General features: G+C 39.7%; 1 protein-coding gene across 2 annotated transcripts in view; it reads left to right on the top strand.

Annotated features, from left to right (window-relative positions):
* Window positions 1-25,079, top strand: part of LOC108257802 (uncharacterized) — a 31,191-nt gene extending 6,112 nt beyond the window's left edge. For both annotated transcript variants that reach the window (XM_017455859.3, XM_017455860.3), the window contains exons 3-5: window positions 21,538-21,733; window positions 22,518-22,569; window positions 23,681-25,079. In XM_017455859.3, the coding sequence (XP_017311348.1) occupies window positions 21,538-21,733; window positions 22,518-22,569; window positions 23,681-24,060 (628 nt within the window). In that variant the 3' untranslated portion in view covers window positions 24,061-25,079. The remainder of the gene's footprint in view (window positions 1-21,537; window positions 21,734-22,517; window positions 22,570-23,680) is intronic.
* The last annotated feature ends 213 nt before the right edge of the window (window positions 25,080-25,292 follow it).

Genomic DNA, 25,292 nt, shown 5'->3' with positions numbered 1-25,292 from the left:
CGACTGGTTCCATTAACATTACAATGAGTTGAGTGTATTTCATTGGCCTCGTTGTCAACAGAACTGAATGCAGTGGAATGTATGAAATTCTACTTTGACCTAGACAGTCTCAGTTCAATCAATTAAGAACTGACTTGGTGATAAGTTCACATCTGGGAATTACTTAAAATCCTAATAGTTCTTTAACTAAAATGTGTTACCAAATGTTCTTGAAATTGATCATTATTTTGTATGCAAGCTTGTCAAAAAAGGTATTGGCAGTTGGAGCACTTTCTCTCTTTCTCTGTATACGTAGATACCCTCTGATCCCCAGGTTTATTTAGACTATGGCTTAATCCTGAGTTGCAGGCAACATTACAAAGAGATGCCTTTTTCCTATGAACAGGGACTTGTCTTGAGCTTGCTACCATGAGGCTCCTGCAGAGAGAAAATGTTCCAACTTTGCAACCCTTTTTTTGACTTGCTTGTGCACTAGATAACATTCAACTTCAAAAACATTCGGTAAGGAATTTTAGCTAAAGAACTATCAGCATTTTATTTCCAAGATGTGAACATATCTGATAGAGTACAGACTGTCTATGTAGACAGACTGCCTTCCACATCTCATGTTAGTGTGGTTTGTCTGAAAATTTTTAACAACTCGAACATGTGCTCTATCATAGTTTTTTTGGCATGATTACAACACGTGTTTGAGCTGGTATGTCAAATTTCCTACAGTGTGGATCCAACAGCTCTGACGGTGAATTACCTTTACAGAATTTACAGGGAGAAGCTTAGCTACTCAAACATTGTTCCTTTTTCATTGAGCTCATCATGTAACAAGAATAGGCAGTCTTCACCCACAGTGTTCTTATTCATCAAATTATTCTGCAGGGTTTTCCCTACCATAGAAAGACTTTTCTGGCAGAGCACCTTAAGCCGAATGAATGTAAAACGGCATTTAGTTGACGTATCAGAATGAATGTAAAAACAAAGGTGAGATTCCTCAACAAAGACTAAATGAAGTATAAACTTTTTTTTTATTATGGAGTAATTATTTGGATGTTAACAATAGTGATAGCGGATACAGAAAACATGTAACTAATGTAGCATATTTTACAACTAAAGAAATTACTAACCTAGCTACCTTACATTGATATTCCTGTAATAAATTAAGTTACGTTAACCAGTGAGGCTAGTTAATTGATGTTACATTAATGATGCCTCGACTGAACTAACGCTAGTATCTAATGTGGCTTGGTAGCTGAACAAAGTTAGGCTATGTTCACATGTAATGTCTGTTTCTGATAAGAACCAATGGTCAAATCATTTTCATTAAAAAAAAAAAAAAACACAGACACGCAAACAAAAAAAGAGCACTGCTCAAAAATGCAGTTGAGAGCGCCCCCAAAAGAAGCTCATGGCGTTTTTTGAAAATAAGGTCTACTCCATAGGATTATTATTTAAAACAGGTGCTTTAAAAAAAAAAAAGTGCTTTTAAATGTTGAAATAAATATTTTAAAATTCTGTCTGTCTCCATGATATCCTTTGGTTGCATTTTCAAAATAATTGCATGTGTATTTCAACACATTTATTCTTCCTATGTATATAAGTTGAGGTAATCCACATATATTTTCATTAAATCTCGAACACGTAATTTGGTGAAATGACTTTTGAAATGAAAATAGACTTTTGACTGTAAGTACAGTAAGTGTTACCAGCTTTCTTTCACAAATCTGGTAAGCATAATTGTTGAAAACAATGTGGAAAAAAAAAACTTAAAATTTCCTTTGAATAATTTCAAACCCCCCAACCACCACCACCTCTGGAACTCAGACAGCACCTAAGCCCTCTGAAAACCTAGGGAAAACCCTGTTCTGTATGTGTACGGTCAAACTCGTCTCTGGTATGAGTGTGGATGTAAAGCTTGAGCATAAAACTTTAAACTGAAAATGCTTGCTTTGTTAATACAGTTTAATAATCAAAATGAATATCAATGTAGTGTAATTGGTGGTAGTAGTAGTAATAACTAGTAGTATAAATAATTATACAAATAGCAAATACCAGAAGGTTGAATCATTGACCTTGACGTGGGCAGATGTGTTCAAATACACTTGAAGAGCTTTATTTTTTATGTACAGTTACCAAGTGTAATTTAATTTATTTAATTTGTAAATATGAGGAAAGCTGAAATTCTGATCATGTTCATCTTTTGACTTCAAACCCAACTGTCTTAAGTGTATAACAAAAACAAAGAAGTCAGAAACTCTGATTTTGTTCAATTAAATATTTCAGTATTCAGTTTACTCTACTCCGTTAAGACTGTAAAAAGCCAAGAACAGTCAGACAGAATGCAAATAAAATTTGCCTGACGAAACTGACAGTTTACTTGATAAAGGACAATGGAACATGTACATTAATTTGCTTCTGTTCGCCTCCCAAATTAGCAAGACGTGTATGTGTAACACTAGAAAACAACGTAGGGCTCGTTAGGGCTGAAACAACATTAGGCAAGCTAGTTTTTCACATGGCTTTACCCAATTTGTTGAAGATACTATATAAGCATCACAACCATAATCACCCTCACAAATTCCAACAAATTTGTTTTGCTGGATATTCATCTTCACTTTCCCCACACTTGTGTTTCAGCTGTCTAATAGTGAGCCTGCTTATGAGTGAACCTGTAGTCATTTGCAGTGCAGGAGAATGATCATGATGCAAAAGGGGCTCAGATAACCATTCTAACAGCATTATTAACATTATCACTTGATTTTGCTACACAATATGGTCACTGTTAGAACTAACGTTTCTGTTCAAACATGTGTAGAGAATCACAACAAATTTGTAGTCATTTGCTTTTAGTTGGCAGCTTTGATGCGCATCTTGGTAAATGGTGCACTTATATAGCGTTTTTATCCAAAGCGCTTTACACTGTGTCTCATTCACACATTCACACACACACCCACACACCAATGTTAGCAGAGCTGCCATGCAAGGCGTTAACTTGCCATCGGGAGCAACTTGGGGTTCAGTGTCATGCCCAAGGACACTTCGGCATTTGGAGTCATGTGGGCCGGGCACCAAACCACCAACCCTACGATTAGTGGACACCCTGCTCTACCACCTGAGCCACAGCTGCCCCATTTTATTTCATTAAGATAATCATTGGAAAACTTACACACAGGCATATAGTGTGTATTTAACCAACGAGGAACAACTGTAAGCAAAAACATTAAACCACAGTTGGATATAATGTTGAAAACAAATCTTTAAACAAAAGCAATACTACATGGAATCCAACTATTAGCACCCTAAATACAAGATGGCTTGGGGTTTTATTTGATTGTTCATAGCATTACTATAAACAAATGTTTTTTGAGACCCTGGTTAAGATTATATTAAGCTTCTATTATCTCATTGGGGTTTTCCAGTGTAAAGTTGTTTTAGCGCTAACCTTAATGGGTGTAAATCTGTCTGAGGTATATGGAACATCATTATGTTATAGTAAATCTATAAAACCAGGAAAACAAAAATTCATGTGGCATCGCATTTCTGGTATAACCAGTTCATTACTCAAATGTAACTGCTCTATCTTACTACCAGAAAGGGAACTTATGGTTCTTTATGTGGGTGACTGTTGAGGAAAACAACATGACTACAGTCTCTTCTTTCAGGATCTTAGAAAATTTAGAGTTGGAATTGCCATTTATTTGTTGAAAAATACCTATCTAGTGTTTTTAATCCTCTGGAATGTTATCTTATTTCATACCCCACTTTTTTTTTTTTTACCAAAACACTATAATATTATTCAAGCAGGTAAAATATTTAGAAAACTTTATAACTACATAAAAGACATAGGTATCAGTATAGGTATTCTTAGTTTGCCCATTGAGTTTCATGTTCTGATTTTTCCGTTTTGCTGGGTTTCTACATATGACTCATAATGCTGCTGTTCATTGCTCCACTTGACTGGAATAAGATTGTTTTTTCCAGAATTAGAACATTGAGCTACCATTTTCTATGTGAATGATTTAGTTATTTGCAAGAAAGCCAAATAGTGTTCAGGTTGAAAACTCTGAAACTGTTGAACACTAGTTTCAATTCACACTTTCCATGAAACCATCTGCAAATATTTTAGCATTATAAGAATGAAGCCTGTAATTTTGATGGGATTCTTTGAAACAGTATGTTCTTTGACCTAGTGTGATACAGTGATAAGGTAAGAAAAGTCCCAGGCATGCTGGGTCTGTCCCCTAATGTAACTATATGTCTGATAAAGGTCTAAAGAAACCGCTTGACCTGTCTTAACAGCTTTGATTATACAGTTTTTTATGCATGATGCATTTGATTAGAGCATGTATCAGTATCAATTTGGTCCTTCTGCAACTTCACCAATACCACCATGGTTTTAAACCTAAATAACTTAATGCTCCAACTGCATATTTGTTGCATGTCGCATATTTGATTTTATGAAGAAAATGGCTCAGTTATTAATTCATATAGAGTCCCTTCTGAAAGTATTTGAGCAGCAAGGCCAGTTCCATTTTTTTTCACTATACATTGAAGACATCTGGGTTTCAAATGAAAAAGATTAATATGAGATGATAGATCAGAATTTCAGCTTTCATTTCTTCATATTTACATCTAGATGTAAAAAAGTATAGGAACAGTCTTAACACTTAATATTTGGTTGCATATCCCTTGTTCGCAATAACTGCGTCGACCCGGTGACCCACTGATATTACCAGACTGTTGCATTTTTCTTTTGTGTCACTTTTCCAGCTTGTACTGCAGCTTCTTTCAGTTGTTGTTTGTTTCGGGGCATTTCAGTCTCCTCTTTAGGAGGTGAAAGACTTCTCAACTGGGCTAAAGACTGGTGATTGACTCGGCCAGTCTAAAATCTTCCACTTTTCCCCCCTGATGAAGTCCTTAGTTGTGTTGGAAGTGCTCTTTGGGTTACTGCTACCATCAACAGTTACATCAGCAATAAATATTAGTGAGTCTGTTCCATAAGCAGCCATGCAAGCCCAAGCCATGACACTACTTCCAACTTGCTTGACTGATGCTTCTATGTTTTGGATCATGAGCAGATCCGTTCTTTCTCTACGCTTTAGCTTTTCCATTACTTTGGTAGAGGTTAATCTTGGTTCCAGAACCTTTGTGTCTCATCTCTGTATTTCTTTGCAAATTCCAATCTGGCTTTCCGATTCTTACTGCTGAAGAATGGTTTGCATCTTGTGGTATGGCCTTTATATTTCTATTTAAAGTCTTCTTCGAATGCTGGATTGTGATACACTCACCCCTGGCCTGTGGAGGTTGTTGGTGATGTCACTAACTGTTGTTTTTGGGGTTTTCTTCACAGCTCTCACAATGTTTTTCATTTCATTTCACTGCTGTTTTTTCCTTGGCTGACCTGTTCCATGTTTGGTTGTTAGTACAGAAGTGGTTTCTTTCTTTTTCAGGACATTCCAAATAGTTATATTGGCTAAGCCCAATGCTTGTACAATGGCTCTGATAGATTTTCCCTCTTTTCTCAGCTTCAAAATGACTTGCTTTTCTCCTATAGACAGCTCTCTGGTCTTGATGTTGGTGTATCCTTTTTAACAAAAAATACAGTCTTCAGAGGTGAAACCTATGGCTCAAACCAGGAGTAGACATTCAGAGCTATTAATTTATTCAAACAGTCAATTTAACAGTCAATGTTCAATTTTTTTGATCATTGAAAAATATTGGTGGGTTCAAACAAAAGGTGCCATGTTCCAAGTTGTTTAATATCTAGATGTAAGTATGAGGAAATGAAAGCTGAAATTTTGATTTATTGTCTCCTAATCATCTTTTGATCTCAAACCCAAATGTGTATAGCGGAATTAAAAAAAAAGAAAAAAAAAGAATTGGCCTTGCTGTTCTAATACTTTCATAGGGGACTGTAGACATGGTCCTAATGGTAAACCTTATAAACTAAGATAGGAAATGTCTGCTCAAATATTCATTGGTCATGTGCAATCAGGAAGACTGATATTGATGAAGGTATGTGTAGATGAAAACACGCTATGATGGCAATGAAATGTATCTAGTAACCCGCTCTAAGCATTTGCCTAAAAGATTGCCTAACATTACTGACACCAATGGTGTAGTGACAAGCAATTAGTAGTTAGCAATTTATGATAGTAATATATGGTTTGGGGGCATATCCCAAGTATGCACCACTCTGAGGATATGATAATCTGCTTTGTGCATCCTCAGTGTTATAGGAGCATTATGAGCATACTTCATAGTGCACATAAACATAACTCTTACTGAGTACCAGGTAAAGAAGAACCTCTAGGTTGCTCAGCTGTTGTTATAACACAGACTCGATAGACCTGATGCAAGTGCAGGTAAAATGACAGTTTATTAGAAAGGCAGACAAATCCAAAACATAAGGCAAAAGCAGTGTGATAAACAGTCCAGGGTCAAGTGATCAAACAGAGTAAAAAATCAGTAATCCAAAACACGGGCAAAGGCAAAGATTGAAACCAGGAAGCAAAGAACAATAATCACGACTTTATGACGGAACACAAGGGAAATTGAGCCATTACTTCGCAGTGAGGCTGAAACAGAATGAGGCTTATATAGGTGAACAGTGATGAGTGAGTGATTGCAAGCAGGTGTGTCATTAAAAGTATGGTGACTATGAGCAGATAAGTGTGTGTGTGTTGTGGGAAGTAGAGTCCGGGGCGGCCATGTTTGTAGGCCAATGTGTATGCTGGGAAATGGAGTTAGACTTAACATGGAAGTCTCTGCAGAGGTTGCGATCCAGAATGTTGTGTGCTGGTGCCCAGCATTGTTCTTCAGGCCCATACCCTTCCCACTCAATGAGGTATTGCAGCTTTCCTTAATGACAGCAGGAGTTCAGGATGTTTTTCTTGATGTAGACTGGTTAGCCTTCAATCTCTTGGGGGGGGGGGGGGTTCGATCCTGGTTGGTTGGTTAATGGCAAGGGGTCCTGTCACAACTGGCGTGAGATGGGACACTTGAAATGTGTGGGCTATGTGCCAGTGTCGGGGAAGGTCCAGTTTGCATGTGACATCGTTGATTGGTTTCAGTATCTTGAACAGACCGGTGTATCGAGGACTTGGATTTTTACAGACCTGGGCTTGAGGCAAGTATCTGGTGGAAAACCACGTCCTGTCTCCTGGTTTATAGCGGGGTGTGGGTCTTCTGTAACAATCAGCTTGTTATTTGGAGGTTTGAGACGCTTGTTGTAGTCTTTGGAGGATGTATGCCACCACCTGCTCGCTATGCCGGAACCATTCATCCACCACAGGTGAGTTGGTGGGAGTGGTGTTGCAAGGAAACAGGGGTGGCTGATAACCCAGTGCGCACTGAGTGGCTGAACGGCAAAGGGAGTTTTGGGCATACTCTGCCCAGGAACTGTGACCAGTCTGCAGGGTTTTGGCTACAAAAAGAGCGGAGCAAGTGGCCTATCTCCTGGTTGGCCCAATCAACCTGGCCATTGGACTCTGGGTGCTATCCCAAGGTGAGGCTGACTGTTACTCTGTGTATTTCCTTGAAACTGGCCCTGAGGGGGTGCTAGAGATCCCATGTGGCATGACGCGATATTCATAATGGCCAGTCGCCGTACTGAATGCCATTTTCCACTCGTCCCCTTCCCGTATCCGCACCAGGTTGTATGCACTTCGGAGGTCCATCTTGGTGAAGTACTTGGTGGTTCGCAGCTGTTCCAGGGCTGAGGTGACTAGTGGAAGGGAATATGAATACTTGACTGAGCACTGGTTGAGCCCCCAATAGTCAATATATGGTCTGAGGCTGCCCCCCTTCTTGGCCACAAAGAAAAAGCTTATTGCAGCGGGTGACGTGGAGTGATGGATATTGCCTTGTTGCAGTGCCTCATCCAGATTGAAAAGACTGAAACCAGGAAGCAAAGACCAATAATAATGACTTGGAAATGACAGAACACATTACTTTTCAGTGAGGCTGAAACAGAATGAGGCTTATATAGGTGAACAGTGATGAGTCAGTGATTACAAACAGGTTTGTGGCGTTAAAAGTCCGGTGACTGTGAGCGTGGAAGTGTATGTCTGCTATGTATGCTGGGAAATGGAGTTCGAGTTGCGGTTTAACCTAATAGCTGTAATCTTACAGCATGCTGCTGTGTAGGCTAGTGTCCATCTTCATCAGATGTGGCTCCATGCACGTACAATTATGAAAGACACAAAGTAGCCCACTAACTCTAGCTAGCTATCTGAAATACAAGTATCATGTCTTGTTTCTTCCCATTTGTATAGTTTGTTTACTCTTTCTGTAAGCTGCATGATTTTATTATTTATTATCTAAACTTTGCATTTTGTTCTCCAGCCTGTCAACACTTTAGGCACGAGCCAAATTATGTGTTAGCACACTAGTCAAAACACATAGCAATATGTTAATATGCACAAGTTAAATACAAGGAAATAACACAGTCACTAGCTTCCCAATAAATTAGTGAATAAATAATCAATTCTACTGTCAAACTTCTTTATTACCTAAAGATGAGGCATGATGATTATTGATGTATCTGAGCTGGTATATAACCTAGGTGTACAAATTTCCTGCTAATTCTCACCTGACACCCCTGACACAGGGTTCACTGTAAAGGCTGACTGTGTATTACTATTACAGCATTGTCTGTGGGACTCACAGAAGGTCAGGAACATTACATTTGAGCTTTTTTGTCCCATGCCTCAATAATCATGTTTTTTTTCCTCTGACTTTTAATAAAAAATTTACTTATTACATCACAACCTTGTGCATAAAAGAAGGTCCAACCACTATCAGTGGCTTTGTTTACATGCACTTCAATATTCCAATATTAATCAAAATTTGACAATATTCTATTTAGCACTGAGTCATGTAAACACCACAGTCCTATTGCCTGATTCAGATTAAGACAATGCTCTGATTCCCCAAATTCTGATTTCCAGCCCTGGAATACGCCTGTTTTAATCGGAAGTTTGTTGCATGTAAACACCTTATTCAGAAAATCCCTTGAAAAGAGAGATATGTGCATGCTCAGTTCACAAGGAATTGTGGGTGCTAACAGATGCTTCGCTGTAGACTAGGTATTTAGGAATAGCAACTCAGGCATACTTACAGCAACCATGTATACAGGAATATTCGATGCCTGTATGCGTATAAACATTGTATTCGGAAAATGGCTGCAACCTGAATATAGACCCTAAACAGAATTTGATGTGCATGTAAACATATCCAATGACTGCTGCATAACCAGCTTTGAGCCTGATGGTGAACAGGGAGGATACCCCAACATAAGACCCTGTTAGGCCTGTTATATTTGCTATGTAGTCAAGTACAGATATGTGACCGCAAGTGCATAAGTTGATGCTTGAGTCTTTTACTTCCAGTACATACCTTATGCACATTCTGGCACCCTGTTGGAGTCATACACTGCTAATTTGCAAGGGGGCTGTAAAGTAAAAGCTGCAGTGTGACAGAGATATGAAATGACTTCTATTTTCATAAATGCATTCTTCTGCGATTTGGATGTGCCTGAGGTAATACTCACATATAGCGCCTTTATTGGCAACACCTGGAACTTTGCGCCACATTATAAACTTTGGACACATGCAAATTCTACGTGCAAAGGCTGGGAATGTCCCTTTCTGTGCTAGGAACTCATGACCTGATCAGTAGTCCAGTTGTTTTCAATTGTTTGCTGATTAGTTAGCTACCAAAATATTAGCCAGAAAATAGTTTGTTGTTATGTTTTTAGCTTGCTAGCTAAGGTTAACCAGTTAGTTCATGAACAGTGTGTGTTTCTCGGTTTTAATTTTTTTTCAGGTCTTAGACACACTTAGATCACAGCACTTAATCACTTTTGGCATTTGTGTTTTTGCATTTGTGACACTGTGCTTCTTAGCTAGCATGCCAATATTATATAGCTGCTTCTGTAACACTCTGTTTGACTGACTTTAGTCTTCTGAGTAGGTATGTGTCGGCCAGGTGTGTGTGAATGGAAGCTCTGGCCTCTTTCAGATTCCGTGATTTATTTTACAGTCAGCTCTGTGTGAGGTTTTTCTCTTGTTGCATTCCTTTGGTCCACCTGTGCTCACTCGGCAAAATTAACTACTTGACTCTATGACTTCACTGCATAAAACTGATGCTTCACGGTATTGTTGGCATGCAGGCTGTGTGTGGCATGGCTGCATTAGATATATCAAAAGGCCATTCTGATAGGAGCTAAAGATTTTAGAGGATGCAGCTACTTCTACTTTTTGTTTTTGTTTTCGAATTGAAAGTGAGAAACACAACATACACATAAATGTTGTTTTCAAACCCGGTACCCCAATTTCTCATTATTTATGCAGTGCTGGATATGGCTTGAGTCCATATGCTTACATATACTATATGGTCAAAACTTTGTGGAAATTCCAGATTTAGGCCCCCTTTGTGGTTATAATAACTTCCACTCTTCTGGGAAGTCTTTCTACTAGATTTTGGAGTGTGGCTGTGGGGGGATTTGTCCATTCAGCCACTAGAGCATTTTGAGGCACAGCACTGATGTTGAGTGAGGAGGCCAGTTGGCATTCCATTTTATACCAAGGTTGTTCAGTGAGTTTGAGGTTAGGGCTTTTTGCAGGCCACTCGAGTTCTTCCACTCTAAATTGACAAACCTTGTTGTCATGCTGGAACAGGTTGACGTCTCTTCACATCCCTTGCTATTTGGTGCACCCTTGGTGGTGACATTCATTTCAAGGAGCTTACTTTCATTTTTATGTTTTTCAGACACTTTCCAGCCTTGCTGTGAAGCATCTGTCATTACTATTTTAATTTTTTTCTGTTATGAATGACAGCCATTGAGCATTCAATCAATGCTGTAATGGTCTGAGGTAAAGCATTTTACCACTGGAGCTGCTGCTGTCAACATCACTTCCTGTAATAGTGCTTTTAACAAGAGACAATGTCACAAAGCAGCTTTACAGGAATCCGGATGTAGATTTAGATCCCTAATGAGCAAGCCAGAAGCAACAGTGGCAAGGAAAAACTCCCAGAGACCAGATGAAACCTTAAGAGGAACCAGACATGAAACCTTAAGAGGAACCAGATTGAAAAGGGAACTCAACTTCTTGGTGACCCCAGATAATGCTGTTCTAAGTCGCTAGTCTTCCACAGCTGTATACTATAACGTTAAACAGTACAAAGAGAGTCAGGATCAGATCAGGCTGCATAAGTCACTTGCTTTAGAGAGAGAAAGAACATATTATTAGATATGTTCTAATCCTTCGGTGCTTTAGGGAGTGTACATTGTGATCAGAGTGGAAGCAGGAACTCCAGCAGGTCTAGCCATATAAGAATAGCTAAAAGAGAGAGCCAAAAGATAATACTGGAATGAAGGCACCCCGGGACAAAAAGCATCCTGCTTCTCCACTATCAACAAGCCTAAGTTTTATGAGGTTGGGTGGGTGACAGCATTAAAACATCCCAGTTTACCAAATCTCTCTGTCCTATGAACACTCCCCATCCCCACGTTTGGATCTGGAGCTTGTTCATGCACCTGCTGGAGCATCCAGACAACAGTGCATTATAATATTCTGACCTAGCGGTAACACAAGCATGGACTGTTTTTTTTTTCTGCATCCTGTAGTGAAATTATACTCTGAATGGACAAATGTTTGTGGATACCTGTCCATCAGACCCACATGTACTTTTTTAACATCCCAGATTTCCACATTTAATTCCGTCTTTGCTGTTTTAATATTAACCATTCATTTGGGAAGGCTTTCCACTAAATTTTGGCACATGACTGTGGGGATTTGCCCATTCAACCAAAATAAAATTAGTGAGGTCAGGGTGAGGAAGCGTGGGGTGCAGTCTGCATTCTGATTCATCCCAAAGGTGTTCAGTAGGATTGAGGTCAGGGGTCTGTGCAGGACACTTGAGTTCTTCCATGTCAAACTTGGCAAACCATGTCTTCATGGACCTCTCTTTGTGCACAGGAGCACTGACATGCTGGAACAGGTTTGGGCTTGACCCCTTAGTTCATAGAAGGGAAATTGTAATGCTACAGCATATAAATACATCCTATACAATTGTGTGTTTCTAAATTTGTGATAAGAGTTTGCGGTAGACTCACACAAGGGTATGATGGTCAAGTGTCCACAAGGACAGTGAGGTCAAAAAAGGCTATCCTAGTAAATATTGTCTATACGAGGTTCAAGTGAGAGCATACAGTAACCAGAAAGTTGCCTTGGTCCTAGTGGAAGTACTTCTGTCTTCTCAGAATTAATTAGGAGGAAGTTACTCAGCATCCAGTGTCTAGTGTCCTTAACCCTATTAAGCTGGTTTCTGTCATCTGACTTTGCTTAAATACCATGCTAATGCCATGTTTATGAATAATTCTACCCAGAGGTAGCATATGTAGAGTAAAGAGCAGCTGGCCTAGAAAAGGGCCTTAAAATTTGTATGCATAGAGCAGTCACAATTGATAACAGTAACAAACTGATAACAGTAAGTCAGATAAGACTTGTGCTGCCTGGTCCTAACTCGCAACAATCCCTGAGAGGATCGTTAGTGATTAACTAGCCCATTCAGTGACTATGAGCTATGCTGCAAAAAGTGAGATCAGTAACTTCCCAAGTGGGGTGGATACCATCCAACTTTAAAAATCCATTCTTGCCCTCAAAAGTACTGAAATTATCTACAAAGTCCAGGAACCGTAACCTGCTGTAAGCTACACCATGTATGCTGCCACAGAAACCTCTGACTAATGAAGGCATATATCATTAGCTTCTACATTAATAACTATCTTGGAAAAGCTGCTTATTCTTAAAACCCCAAGAAATGTCTGCCTCCCTGACACCTGAACTACTGCTCATGGTGCCCCTAAAGGCCTAGCAATTTAGTTTTGCCCTCTGCAGTGAGAGACCTCACATGATCCAAGATGGTGGCATGAAGTAGTACGCAGCGGCCTCTCCGGATTCAAAATGTTTTTTTTTTTTTTTGTTTCTTAGCCTGTTTTTTTTTTTTTTTTTTTTTTTTTAACAGTACATGGACATCGGAGCGACCGGTGTTTGTGTATACCATCGGCAGACACTGTTGAAATATAGAAATCATGCAACAACCAACCTGCATGATGGTCTGCTTGAGAAGCTATGCAATTTTGCTTGCTGTGAGGACCAGGCCTCCAGCCCTCAGTGTCACCTGATGCTGGTGGCTGGGGGAGGGGATGTCATAAGCAGTGTGTGAGAAAGGGGAAGCACGGCAAAAGGGCATGCTAGGCTAAAAACAAACCCTAGCCAGTTGGCTCTCCCATCAATTCTGCTCTTCAGTGTCTGCTCCCTGGACAATTAATTCGACCCGATCCAACTCCAGCAATCTACACGGCGTGAGTTTAGAGACTGCTGTGTCTTTGTCTACTCAGGTATGTGGCTGCCATTCAGCTAGAGGCTCTCCTCATTACGCGCCAACAGAAATGCAGCTCTGTGTGGTAAGACTGGCAGTGGTGGCTTATGTGTTTACATCAACACTGCATAGTGCAAGAACTCTGTGCTAATTTCTATTTACTGCTCACTGTGGAGTTTGTGACCGTTAGGTGCAGACCATTTTATTTAACATGGGAATTCACCACTGTCCTTATAATCGGAGCGTGCATTCCCCTCAGTGCTAATATGAAGGTAGTGCACTGTGAACTGTTTGGGGCTATGAACAAACTGCAGAATACACACCCTGATGGACTGTTTATTGTTGCCAGAGGTCAATGCTCCGTAAAATCCATTAACGTGGATCTTGCACAGAGAGGGGCGAACGCTCTGGATCTTGTTTACACAAACATCCCCAGCGCATACTGGGCAGAGCCCCACCCCCACCTCGACTACTAATCCCATCATACAGACTACTCATCAGATGTACCAAACTGATTTTGAAGTAGGAGAAAACCTGGCCAGCAGGAACCATCTCTGCTCTTCAGGACTGTTTTGGGCACACTGCTTGGTACATGTTCAGGGAGGCTGCAACTTATAGCGACTCCAGCAGCTTAGAGGAATACACAGCATTAGTGACCAGCTACATCAGCAAGTGCATTGATGGCATCACTGTCTCCAAGACCATCATATTCAGACCAGAAGACTGTGGAGGTGCATGCTCTGCTGAGGACCTGAGTCTATGCCTTCAGAGCAGGAGATAAGGCGGCACTAAGAACAGGGATGGCCAAACTGTCCCGGGCCATCAGAGAGGCAAAGCATGCAGAAAATCCACAGCCACTTCCTGGACAGTGGCTATATGCAGCGCATGTGGCAGGGCACTCACGCCATCAGCAAACATAGGACAACATCACCCACCTGTGACAGTGATGCCTCCCTTCCAGATGTGCTGAACAACTTCCACGCTCAGTTTGGTGAGGAAGACCATCCCTCTTCCCAACAACCAGGTGCTGTGTTAACCACGGCTGATGTGAGGAAGATTCCATGCCGAGTCAACCCACAGAAAGCTGCTGGACCAGACAGCATTCCTGGCAGAGTGCCCAGAGGATGTGCAGACCAGCTGGTGGATGTTCTCACTGACATCTTCAATGTCTACATGAGTAGAGCTGTTGTTCCAATGTGCTTCAAGGCCACCACCATTGTCCCTGTACCGAATGAAGCACGAATCAAGATCCTGCTGCCCCCCTCACTTTGCCCCTGCAATTGGCGTTTCATCCCAACTGCTCAACAGATGATGCCATAGCCACCACCCTACATCTGGCCCTCACCCACCCGGATAGAAATTACACCTACGTTCGGATGTTGTTTGTAGACTTAAGCGTTCAACGTGATCATTCCTCAGCACCTACAGTATCTCACAAAAGTGAGTACACCCCTTACATTTTTGTAAATATTTGATTGTCTTTTCATGTGACAACACTGAAGAAATGACACTTTGCTACAATGTAAAGTAGTGAGTGTACAGCTTGTGTAACAGTGTAAATTTGCTGTCCCCTCAAAATAACTCAACACACAGCCATTAATGTCTAAACTGCTGGCAACAAAAGTGAGTACACTCCTAAGTGAAAATGTCCAAATTTGGCCTGTCTAAACAGGATAAAGCATAACTAAACAGGATAAACCTATGTTCGGAGTCAGTGTGTAGGAGGTTGAGTTACTGATTCTCACCCATTGGGGTCTGCCTGTCAGGAAGTCCATGATCCATCTGCCCCAGATTTTTGAATTCATGATGAGTTTGGTGGGAACAAAGATAGACAAAATTCTCACATACACTATATGGCCAAAGGTATGTAGGCACCTAACCATCACACCTATAAAAGCTTCTTGGACATGCCATTCCAAAACCATGGGCATTAATATGGAGTTGCCTCCACCCCCTTTACAGCTATAACAGCTTCCACTCCTCTGGGAAGGCTTTCTACAAGATTTTGGAGTGTGTCTGTAGGAATTTGACTGGTCAGGCATTTATGCTGGATGAGAAGGCCTGACTTGCATTTCAGCATTCCATATTATTGCTAAAGGTGTTCAGTGGGGTTGAGGTCAGGACTCTTTGCAGGATGTTGGAGTTCCTTCACTACAAACTCATCCAGTCATACCTTTATGGACCTTGATCTTGCTCAGGTCGTGCTGGAACAGGAAAGGGCCTTCCCCACAAAGTTGGAAGCATACAGTTGTATGTCTTTGTTTGTTGGAGTGATGTGAGGGGGTAGTGGGATAGATGTGTTGGTAGCAGAGGCAGAAAGATGCCAAAGTGTGTGGGGTGTTTTACTGTCATCAATGTTGGAGGACCCTTGTCTCTCAAACTGGCAACAGAAATGATTTAGCTGGTTGGTCTAGTGGGGGTTGGCTTTACAGCTGGGTGGCTTCTTTTTGTAGTTTGTGAGTTTTTGGAGGTCTTTCCACACTGAGGAGCAGTCCTTAGTGATCCTTCAGACTGTCTGATGTTTGCTGTGACAGCATTGTGGAATATCTGCCAGTCTGTGGTTTTGAAGCAAGCCTGGAGTATGCTGATTGCATCATTAATAAAGTATACAGGAAACTGGCTTCAATTTCTGTAAGCAGACAAAAGGAGTATGGAAATGTGATTAGCCTTGCCAAATGCTGGTTGAGGGATGGCTGTGAGACTGTCCTTAAGTGTAAAATAACAGTAGTCAAGAATCTGATCACCACGGGCAAGACCTTTCCCATATTTAACCTACAGAAGTCCCCAGCTTATAAAGGCCCCACAGTAAAGAAAGAATTTTCAATTTTCATACACTCACCATCGACTTTATTAGGCACCTGTACACCTGCATATTTATGCACTTATCTAATCAGCCAATCATGCAACAGCAGCACAATGCAATAATTCATACAGCTACAGGTCATAGTTAATGTTCACATTAGGCTTGCTGCGATAGCCAGTGTTCCTGGTGTTACCAGTGTTGGGGCCACACACCAATTACATTTGCCACCCACCGTGGCACCTCCCCCACCATCATTTTGCCTTTTTATAATAATAGAAATGAATTTAGTTCCGTTAGAGAACGGATGCTATAATTAAAAGCTGAACACGTCTGCTCAATTTAGAATGAGTCAGAGTCACAGCACAGATCAGCAGGTGTCAGATTTCATTTATCAAGTGAAAGTGAAATGCGCACTTCCACATGGGCATCCATAAGAGAGGGGGAACCCCTTTTGGCCCCTCCCCCCGGTCATATCGGTATTACCGGTGTTGTCATACGTCGATTATCTGGTGGGAAAATTTCCTTACCATCACATTCCTAGTTCACACCAAACATCAGAATGGTGAAAAAGTGTGATCTCTGTAACTTTAACTGTGGCATGGTTGTTGGTGCCTGACAGGCTGGTTTGAGTATGTCAGAAACTGCTGAACTCCTGGGGATTTCATACACAACAGTCTCTAGTGTTCACACAGAATGGTGCGGGGGGGATCCTGTGTGTGAAGGGTCTGCAGGCTGAAACATCTTGTTGACAAGAGTGATCAGATGAGAATGACCAGAATGGTCTGAGCTGACAGGAAGTCTATAGTACCTCAAATAAGCACTCTTTACAACCATGGTGAGGAAAAAAGTGTCAAAGAACACACAACACTTCAAACTTTGTGGTGGATGTTTCCAGTATGATTGAGCCTGTGTCCTTGATGATTTTTCTGCGGACCTGATGACCGTCTGGTCTTCTCTTGTGCAGCTGGCATACCATTCTGTAATGCAGTACGTCAGTCCACTCTCCACTGTACATCGATATAAGTTCACAAAAAGATCCTGGGGCAGTCTCACTCTCCTCAGTCTTCTCAGGAAGTAGAGGAGCTGTTGTGCCTTTCCAATGACAGTGGAGGAGTTCATGGACCAGGAGAAGTCCTCTGTAATGTTCAAGAAACTGGGGACTCTCTCCAAGTCTTGCCATTTATGATCACAGGACTAAGGTCATTCTCCTTTTCTTCTTGAAGTCCACCACAATCTCCTTTGTCTTCCTGCTATGAAGGATGAGAGGAGCACCAGGTTGTCAGATTTCGGACCTCATCCCTGTATGCAGTCTCATCATTGTTTGTGATCAGCCCAGTGACTGTCTTGTGAACTTCACAATGGTGTGTGTTGCATGAGCAGGTAGGCAGTCGTGGGTGAAGAGTGCATACAAATGGGGCTCAACACACATCCCTGTGGAACACCAGTATATATGGTGTGAGTGGAGGATGTGTGCTTTCCTAACCTGATGTACTGGAGACAGGAAATCTAGGAAGTCAGGAAGTCCAGAGTCCAGCTGCAGAACAACTATGCTTAGGCCTAGGCTGTGGAGTTTGGACACTGTGCATTGTGGATGACCATGTTGATGGCCGAACTGAAGTCAATGAAGATTATTCTGATATATGTGTTCAGCCTTTCCAGGGGTTCCAAGGCAGTGTGGAGGGCGAGGCTCATTGCATTTTCTGTTGATCTGTTTGTCCGATAAGCAAACTGATACTGGTCCAGAGTGGCAGGTAGTTTTAGTATGTGCCAGAATCAGCTTCTCAAAGCACTTGGATATTAGAGGTGTGAGTTCAGTCGGACAGTAGTCATTCAGACAGCTCATATCTTGCTTTTTGGGGATGGGCACAATTGTAGTTTTGAGGCAGGTATGGACAATGGCATTGGTCAAGGAGAGGTTGAAAATGCTGGTGAAGACCGCTGTCAGCTGGCTGGCACATGCACAAAGTATGCACCCTAGGACACCATCAGGACCAGCTGCTTACCTCACATTGACGCTGCACAGAACCCTTCTGAGCTTGTTAGTGTTCGGTGTTGGTGGTTGATGCTGGACAGGTGGCAGTGCAGGCCTAACTCTTTCCCCACTATTGTTCTCTCTGTCAGAGCGAGCAAAGAACATGTTGAGTTCCACTGCTAAGGAGAGGTTGTTGTTCATGGGTGGGTTAGCATTCCTTTTGTGGTCTGTGGCAGCTTGTATGCCTTGCCACATATGTCGGCGGTTATTGTTTTTATTGTAATTAATGTAGGACAAGACAGATGAGGTGTATTGCTCTAGATGTAAAGAGGAGTTTACATTCCACTCTTTGTGCTCAAAACAGTTCTCTAGCTGTGACATTGCTCCTTCGGGCCATACTCTAACCATTTTGCTAGTTGGTTTAATCCTGTTAATGAGTGGTTTGTAAGCTGGCAGATGGAAGGAAAGATGGTCAGACTGTTCTACCAGTGGGGGATTATCAAAGCATCTGTGAAGCGGCGTGTTTGCAAACAAAGCAGCAGCTAAACTGTGAGTGGGCTGCGGTGTTATTAATAATTATTTCTTACATATTTCGGAATTGGAGATATTCCATATTCCATAATTGGAAAATGGGTTAGATTTTATTCTGATAGGATTTATTATTGCTTATTTATTGTCATGATTGTGTGTGTGTGTGTGTGTGTGTGTGTGTGTGTGTGTGTGTGTGTGTATATATATATATATATATATATATATATATATATATATATATATATATATATATATATATATATATATAAAATACCCAAGTATACTCAATACTCTATGCATTATACACAATACATAAATAGTACATCTCTCAAATTACCTGAGACACCTGAGAAAGACGGGGGGCCTACCAAGTTTGAAAGTACATTTTGTAAGAATGAAACCATTATTTTTAGTGATATCAGTTCATACAAAAAAAAAAGACATTGTTTACTACCAAATCTAACATCACATAACAGTATGTCTCCCAAATTCCTTACCAGGCAGCAGCCACATATATATATATATATATATATATTTATATATATATATATATATATATATTTAACCGTTACAGTTAAAGGACATGGCATAATATTTGTAGATTGAATGTCCACTGGATTTATTTTTCCAGAAATTTTTTTCAAGGCGTGTGATTTTATTGCTACTGACTATGAATAGTTAACAGACATTATGCATATTCACATACATGTTGCTCATGTTTTTATGTTAGCGTGGCGGAGGATGGAGTAGCACAGAGGGCACTTTATATTTTTCTTTAGTATGCACTGCATTAACAATTCTATTATTCAGTAACATTTTTTTAGCTAAATACAGTGTCTATAACCAAAATGATAGTTTTAAAAAAAGACACATTAAGGGCTTTTAAAACCTTTGCCTCTAAGCAGGCATTAGCTGCCTGGAGGAAACACGCCTTGAGGGGGAAAACCTCATCAGGTACCTGCTAATAATTTTCTAACTCAGTTGTTGCAGTGTTAGAGGAAGTGGATACACAATTGAATATCAATGTACACTATTCGGCCATTTGTATTAAAATAATGAAGCAGCACCTGTCAAACCTAACACAGATATTTTATCACCATATCATTAAAAACATTTTTTTTTTTAATTTAATTACTTTGTTGTCTTTGTTTTAGCCTTATGTGTGAGGTGTTTTGGTGTCAGATGTAGCCACAAACACACATTCACTTTCTACAAATGCTTTTAGATTATTCAGTGCTCTTGCAGTTCAGTTTAGACAAGATTTTGTTTTTGTTTTTTTTCTTGTTGTGTGGGCATAGATCTTATTTTAACCTTGTGCTATTTCTGTTCATTATTTTCTGACATTTTCTGATACTTTATTTAATAATAATATCCTTATACTTTCACTTTGCACCAAATTGAATGTTCTTGAAGTAATATTTATAAGTCCTTGCCCTGATTCTTCCATCGTGCCTTTTTCAATAGTCCGTTGCTCTATCTTTCTGAATAATGCAGTGTTGTTTACTGTCTTACACAAGTTCATAAACACATCAGATGTTTATTAATGTCAGGTGTCCTTAGACAATAATATTTTGCATATGAAAATTGTCACTAGGTATGTAACTCTAATTGCTGCATTTGTTCTCCTTGGTTGAAGCAATCTTGCTTGGAAACCTTTATTTGAATTCCTTCGGAAGGCAACTGGAGATCTATATAAAGGATAAGTATTGAATAGAAAGTGTTAAGACAGAGCCAAGAAAGATACAATATCTGTCTCTAAGATAGGAGATAAGAAGTTTCTAATAAAACCAGTTTCTCCTACACTGTCGTATCTTGAGTTGTCTTACCTGTCTTCATTTGTTGGATATACAACAGCTTGACACCAGCTTCATAATTTGACCCAACTGTATGACCCTGGAATGGCGTTGGAATGTCTTTTCTTAGAAGACCATTGCCAGGGATGTGTGCAACAGCAGGGATGCACTGATGGATAAAGTCTGTTTGGATTTCAAGTACCAGTGGATTTGCTCATATACACAAGGATTCTGGACCAAGTTCATAAGGACCATTTACGGCAAGTGCACCGTGAGCCAAAAATGACCCAATTATAAATAGCAAGATTAAAAAAATGTATGGTATTTGGAATCTGGGGCAGAAAAGGCCCAGATGTAACCAATGCATTTGTGGCATTTCAGTTTTTGGATGAAAGTTACCCAGGTTTACATGGTATTACAAACTCTAGAGTTGTGGCAGTGTTCTGGTGTTCAGATTCGGATGATTTATTTCCTGTCGTTGCATGATGCTATGTGGGTCAAATGAAATGGTAAGTGTGGGACAGCATTTGGCCATTACTCATCTGCTATCAATATAATCTTTAACTCATCTGAATGCCACCTATGATGTCATCTCTGCGGGGTGCATGATGAAATAAAAAACAACAACCCAAAAACATTGTATTAGGCAGTAAGTGCGCTAAGATACCAATAACTGTTTTATAACAAGGGTGCATACTTTATTTATTTTTTCTTTTTTATATATATATATATATATATATATATATATATATATATATATATATATATATATATATATATATATATATAACCTTATAACTCTTTGACAGCTAAAATTATGGCGATGAAGAAGGGAGTTTTTTTGTGTGTTTTTTTTTTTTTTGATTATGAAAAAACACTCTTTCGAATTTACGCAGGCTGTATGAAACTGTATGAAATGCGTAGTTGTGTAACTGGGCGCTATGTGGATCGCGACACATGATGAGAAATGTCGGCTTTGCCGAAGGGGATCTTTGTGGTTTTTCGGTCCACTCCCACCTCCCGGTGCCCACTCTCTTTAAATGTGTGATGCTGCTCAGATGTGCTCCAGTTCTCATTATGGACACCAAAGATCCTGAAGCGGGGATGCTGCACGGCCACTCCGCCGTCGGCCTGGAGACGCGCGGACAGAGGAAGCTGCCGGCGCTGCTCTTCGCTCACGGCATCCTGACGTGCGCCTGCGCCGCGCTCTGCACGTACACGTTCTACAAGGTCCAGCGCACAGAGGAAGCTCTGGTAAGCGCAAAGATGCTCACGCAGATACACTCACCCAACTCGCGCAAACATTTAGTCCTGTTTCGGCTCAGGTTCTGTTTTAATGCTTTATGTCCGAGTATTGGGTGTGAAAACGCGCAATGATTTTTTTTGGTGACGGGGTTTCCCCACACTGCCTTTTACCTTTAGAAACACAGCTAAAGGACACACACACACACACACACACTTTGTGAATGTGAGGATGTTTGCGTAATGAGTGAGTCTGATTGTTACTTGCGTTTCGTGGCACTAAGAATAGATATCCACTATTGCATATATATATATATATATATATATATATATATATATATATATATATATATATATATATATATATATATAAAATGTGTGTGTGAACATTGTGATAAATTGTGATATAAAGCTCCAGATCAGGAAGTCTGTTTGGCACAGGGGTTTCATTTACAAGAACATAGAAGAACTGATTGAAGAGATGACTGGTGCCGCATGTAATGACTGATTTCTCAAAATCTACCACACAATTCGAACGATCCATTTAGAAATACCAGTTTTCTGTTATATTACATGTAAGATGTTTCATGCTTTGTTGTTTATTTTATCAGTCTCTATCCACCAGGACATTTCACAAAGCCCTATATGACTTTTACCTCACTGTCATATCTGTGTCAAATAGTTATGACTTGTGAGACCAACCTCCGACTGTGGCCAGTTTCTGTGTCTAATTTCCCCTACCTTATAAAAGCCTGAAATAATTGATCTGACTAATTGTAATTTCTCTGTCTGACAGCATAAAACACCACTTCCTGAGGACAAAGGAATATACCTGAACATGCAGAAAGGTGATTGTGTGTTTGTTCCACTTCTTTACCCAGACTGTGCGTAATGGACACTGCAGCTCTTGACATCCATCCTCCCACCTCTAAGACAGGCTGTTGTGAGCAAATAGTAGGAAATAGTGTGGGAAGCAAAATATCAAAGTGCTACCACAACATGGACAGACGAAATGTTGAAATTAATTGTTGCTTGAAATATACTGAAGTTATCCTTTGCTAATTAAGCATTAAATGGACTCTAAGAAAATAAGGACACTAAACGGTACCTTCCCTTGTCACTGGAGTACACATTTTGTATCTTTGGTACGTTTCTTTTACCTGCAAATGTGCACGTAGTGTACCTTTTTAAAGCTTTACTCTAAAAACAAATTATGTCCATTTATGTACCTTAAATCATTTAAAGGTCATTTTCCCACCCACTTACATTCCCCACACTGGTACATATTACAGGTACTAAAGAAGTACCCTTGAGGGTACCACCCCAGTGATGAGGAAAGTTTTGCAATATTTTTTCCGAGTGTATGATGACACAGATAACTGAATATCTATTCTTCATTGTCTTAAAGACATTTAAAGATAATGCATTATAGTTGGAATTTGTTTCTGAAACAAATGTAAATGGTAATTTACAATTACATAAATGCCCATGTATAAATTAATTTCTCAAAATATAGTTTTAATAACTACATTGTACTTAAAATTATTTTCCTCACAAATAGGTTGTTTTTATTTACAGTAGGAGAAGCTCAACTAAGTATTTGGCCTGTTTATGGAAGAAAAAAAAAGCATCATGGATTACTCTGCATAATTCAGGGTGCTATTTTATAATGTTCATATTATTATTTCATTATTATGTAATTATTCTTAAATAGTATTAAACAAAAAAGAAATCTCTCCTATGAACAGGTGTGAGACTCATGTGCAGCATACATTTTAAGCACACATGAGCAATGGTACGAGTTGTAATTTTAGCTATTGGGCTTGCTTGTGTTTCATGGTTTTCTGATCATTTTAAAGCAATATTAGACAAATAAAGTAATGAACATAACGCACTTAACTAACACACATTGTGTTTTTGTGTTGTTTTTTTGTGTGTTTTTTTTTTTTTTTGCATCAGATCTGAAATTCAGCACTTACTTGAACTTCACTGTGGTCTGGAACAATAGTCTGACGCTTGAGCATGGCAGTGAGGTGATGGTTCCCCTCGCAGGCCCCTACGTTTTCTACATCTGTGCTCTTGTGAAAGGGCATGGCACCAAAGGCAACTTGACCCTGTCACAGGGGCACACAAATATCTCCTTTGAACTGTCAGCCCAGTCAGGCACGCGGTGTGTGAGACAGCAGAGAGTGATCAGCCTCTACGAAAAGGAGAAGATCACCTTCAGTTTCAGAAACACGTATGACCCATATCTCTTCCTGCAGGTCCTCAAGGTAGGCCTACACTACTTGCTGGGAGCCCAAGACTTTGATACTCCAGAATATGACCCACATGCCTAAAGGAATTATTATAATATAAGGTTTTCCATACCCTACTCAAGATAAAACACAAGGGGAAATGGTTTGGATTATTTCTTATTAACACTGGACATTTGTCTCATAGTTAGTCAGGAAATTTCCTTGGTGTTAAGGTGGTAGCAGGTTGAAAGTCTCATTGTCTGTTGCTTTTAGTTACTCTGGACTGATAGATGCCTGTGAGGCCAAAGAAGACAATAACAACACATTATTATGTGGAAATGGGAAAAGATGCTTTCTACACAGAAAACAGTTTTTTTTTTCTTTAAAAAAATGTATCTGTGTCAGATTTAGAAGTTTGTATTAGCAGTAGCTCTAATTTACTGACACAGCTTATGAGACGCAGTGACACATCTGCATCATATTGTTACAGTATGTAAATTAATCTATTGGTATGGGTTTCTTTTATCAGAAAATTGCAATTAATACAAGACGTCCTGTTATGAACTATTTATAATCTGGGAATGCTTGAAAATTGCAAGAAAATAATGCAACAAAGCCATGCCATAATGTATTCTATAATAGAAAATATGTGAGTTGATAACATGTTGTATGAAAGTTTATACATATATAAATTGGTGAATGTATTTTGGATTTTATATTTAATACTATTGGCTTGCCTACTGATTTTTAGGCTGTTTTAAGCTATGCAATAATAACCACTATAATAATCAATGTGATGATAATGTTAAAATGGCAGTGTTCTCAATGTTTATTTTATGATTTATGGGTTTATTTACAAAAAATAATATAACTGGTAATAAACCCACAAAGTGCCTGAAAACATGGAAGGAAATATTTAAAATAACTGAGCACTTGTAAAACATCACTAATTGCATGTCCCATTTGATCAAATTTTTTTTTATACCATTTGTTGTATCTGGCAGTACTTTATTTACATAGCAAAGTTTGCACCTCATGTTATGTGAGCCTAATCTATTGTGTGTTAGAGGGTGTGGGGATGTTTTGTATTGTATTAAATAAATTAAATGGTTTAAGATCTATTAATCTAAAAAGTTCTGATTTTATTTGATATGTTTGAAGAGAGGACTGACAGTTTATTTTTCCTGATAGTCTCCTTTTTTTCAAACCTCCTTTAACAAATTAAAGCACTTGAAATGAAGGGGTTGGGACTTAAATGATATTGAATTCTGTGACACTGCTATAGATAGAGTTGGATAAAGATTCACAAACAAAAATGAAAGTTGAGTGTTTTG

The sequence above is a fragment of the Ictalurus punctatus genome, chromosome 25 (genome assembly GCF_001660625.3).
Source record: "Ictalurus punctatus breed USDA103 chromosome 25, Coco_2.0, whole genome shotgun sequence".
NCBI classification, from domain to species: Eukaryota; Metazoa; Chordata; class Actinopteri; order Siluriformes; family Ictaluridae; genus Ictalurus; species Ictalurus punctatus.
The sequence above is the reverse complement of the archived record's forward strand: the minus strand, read 5'-3'. Positions and strand labels throughout refer to the sequence as shown.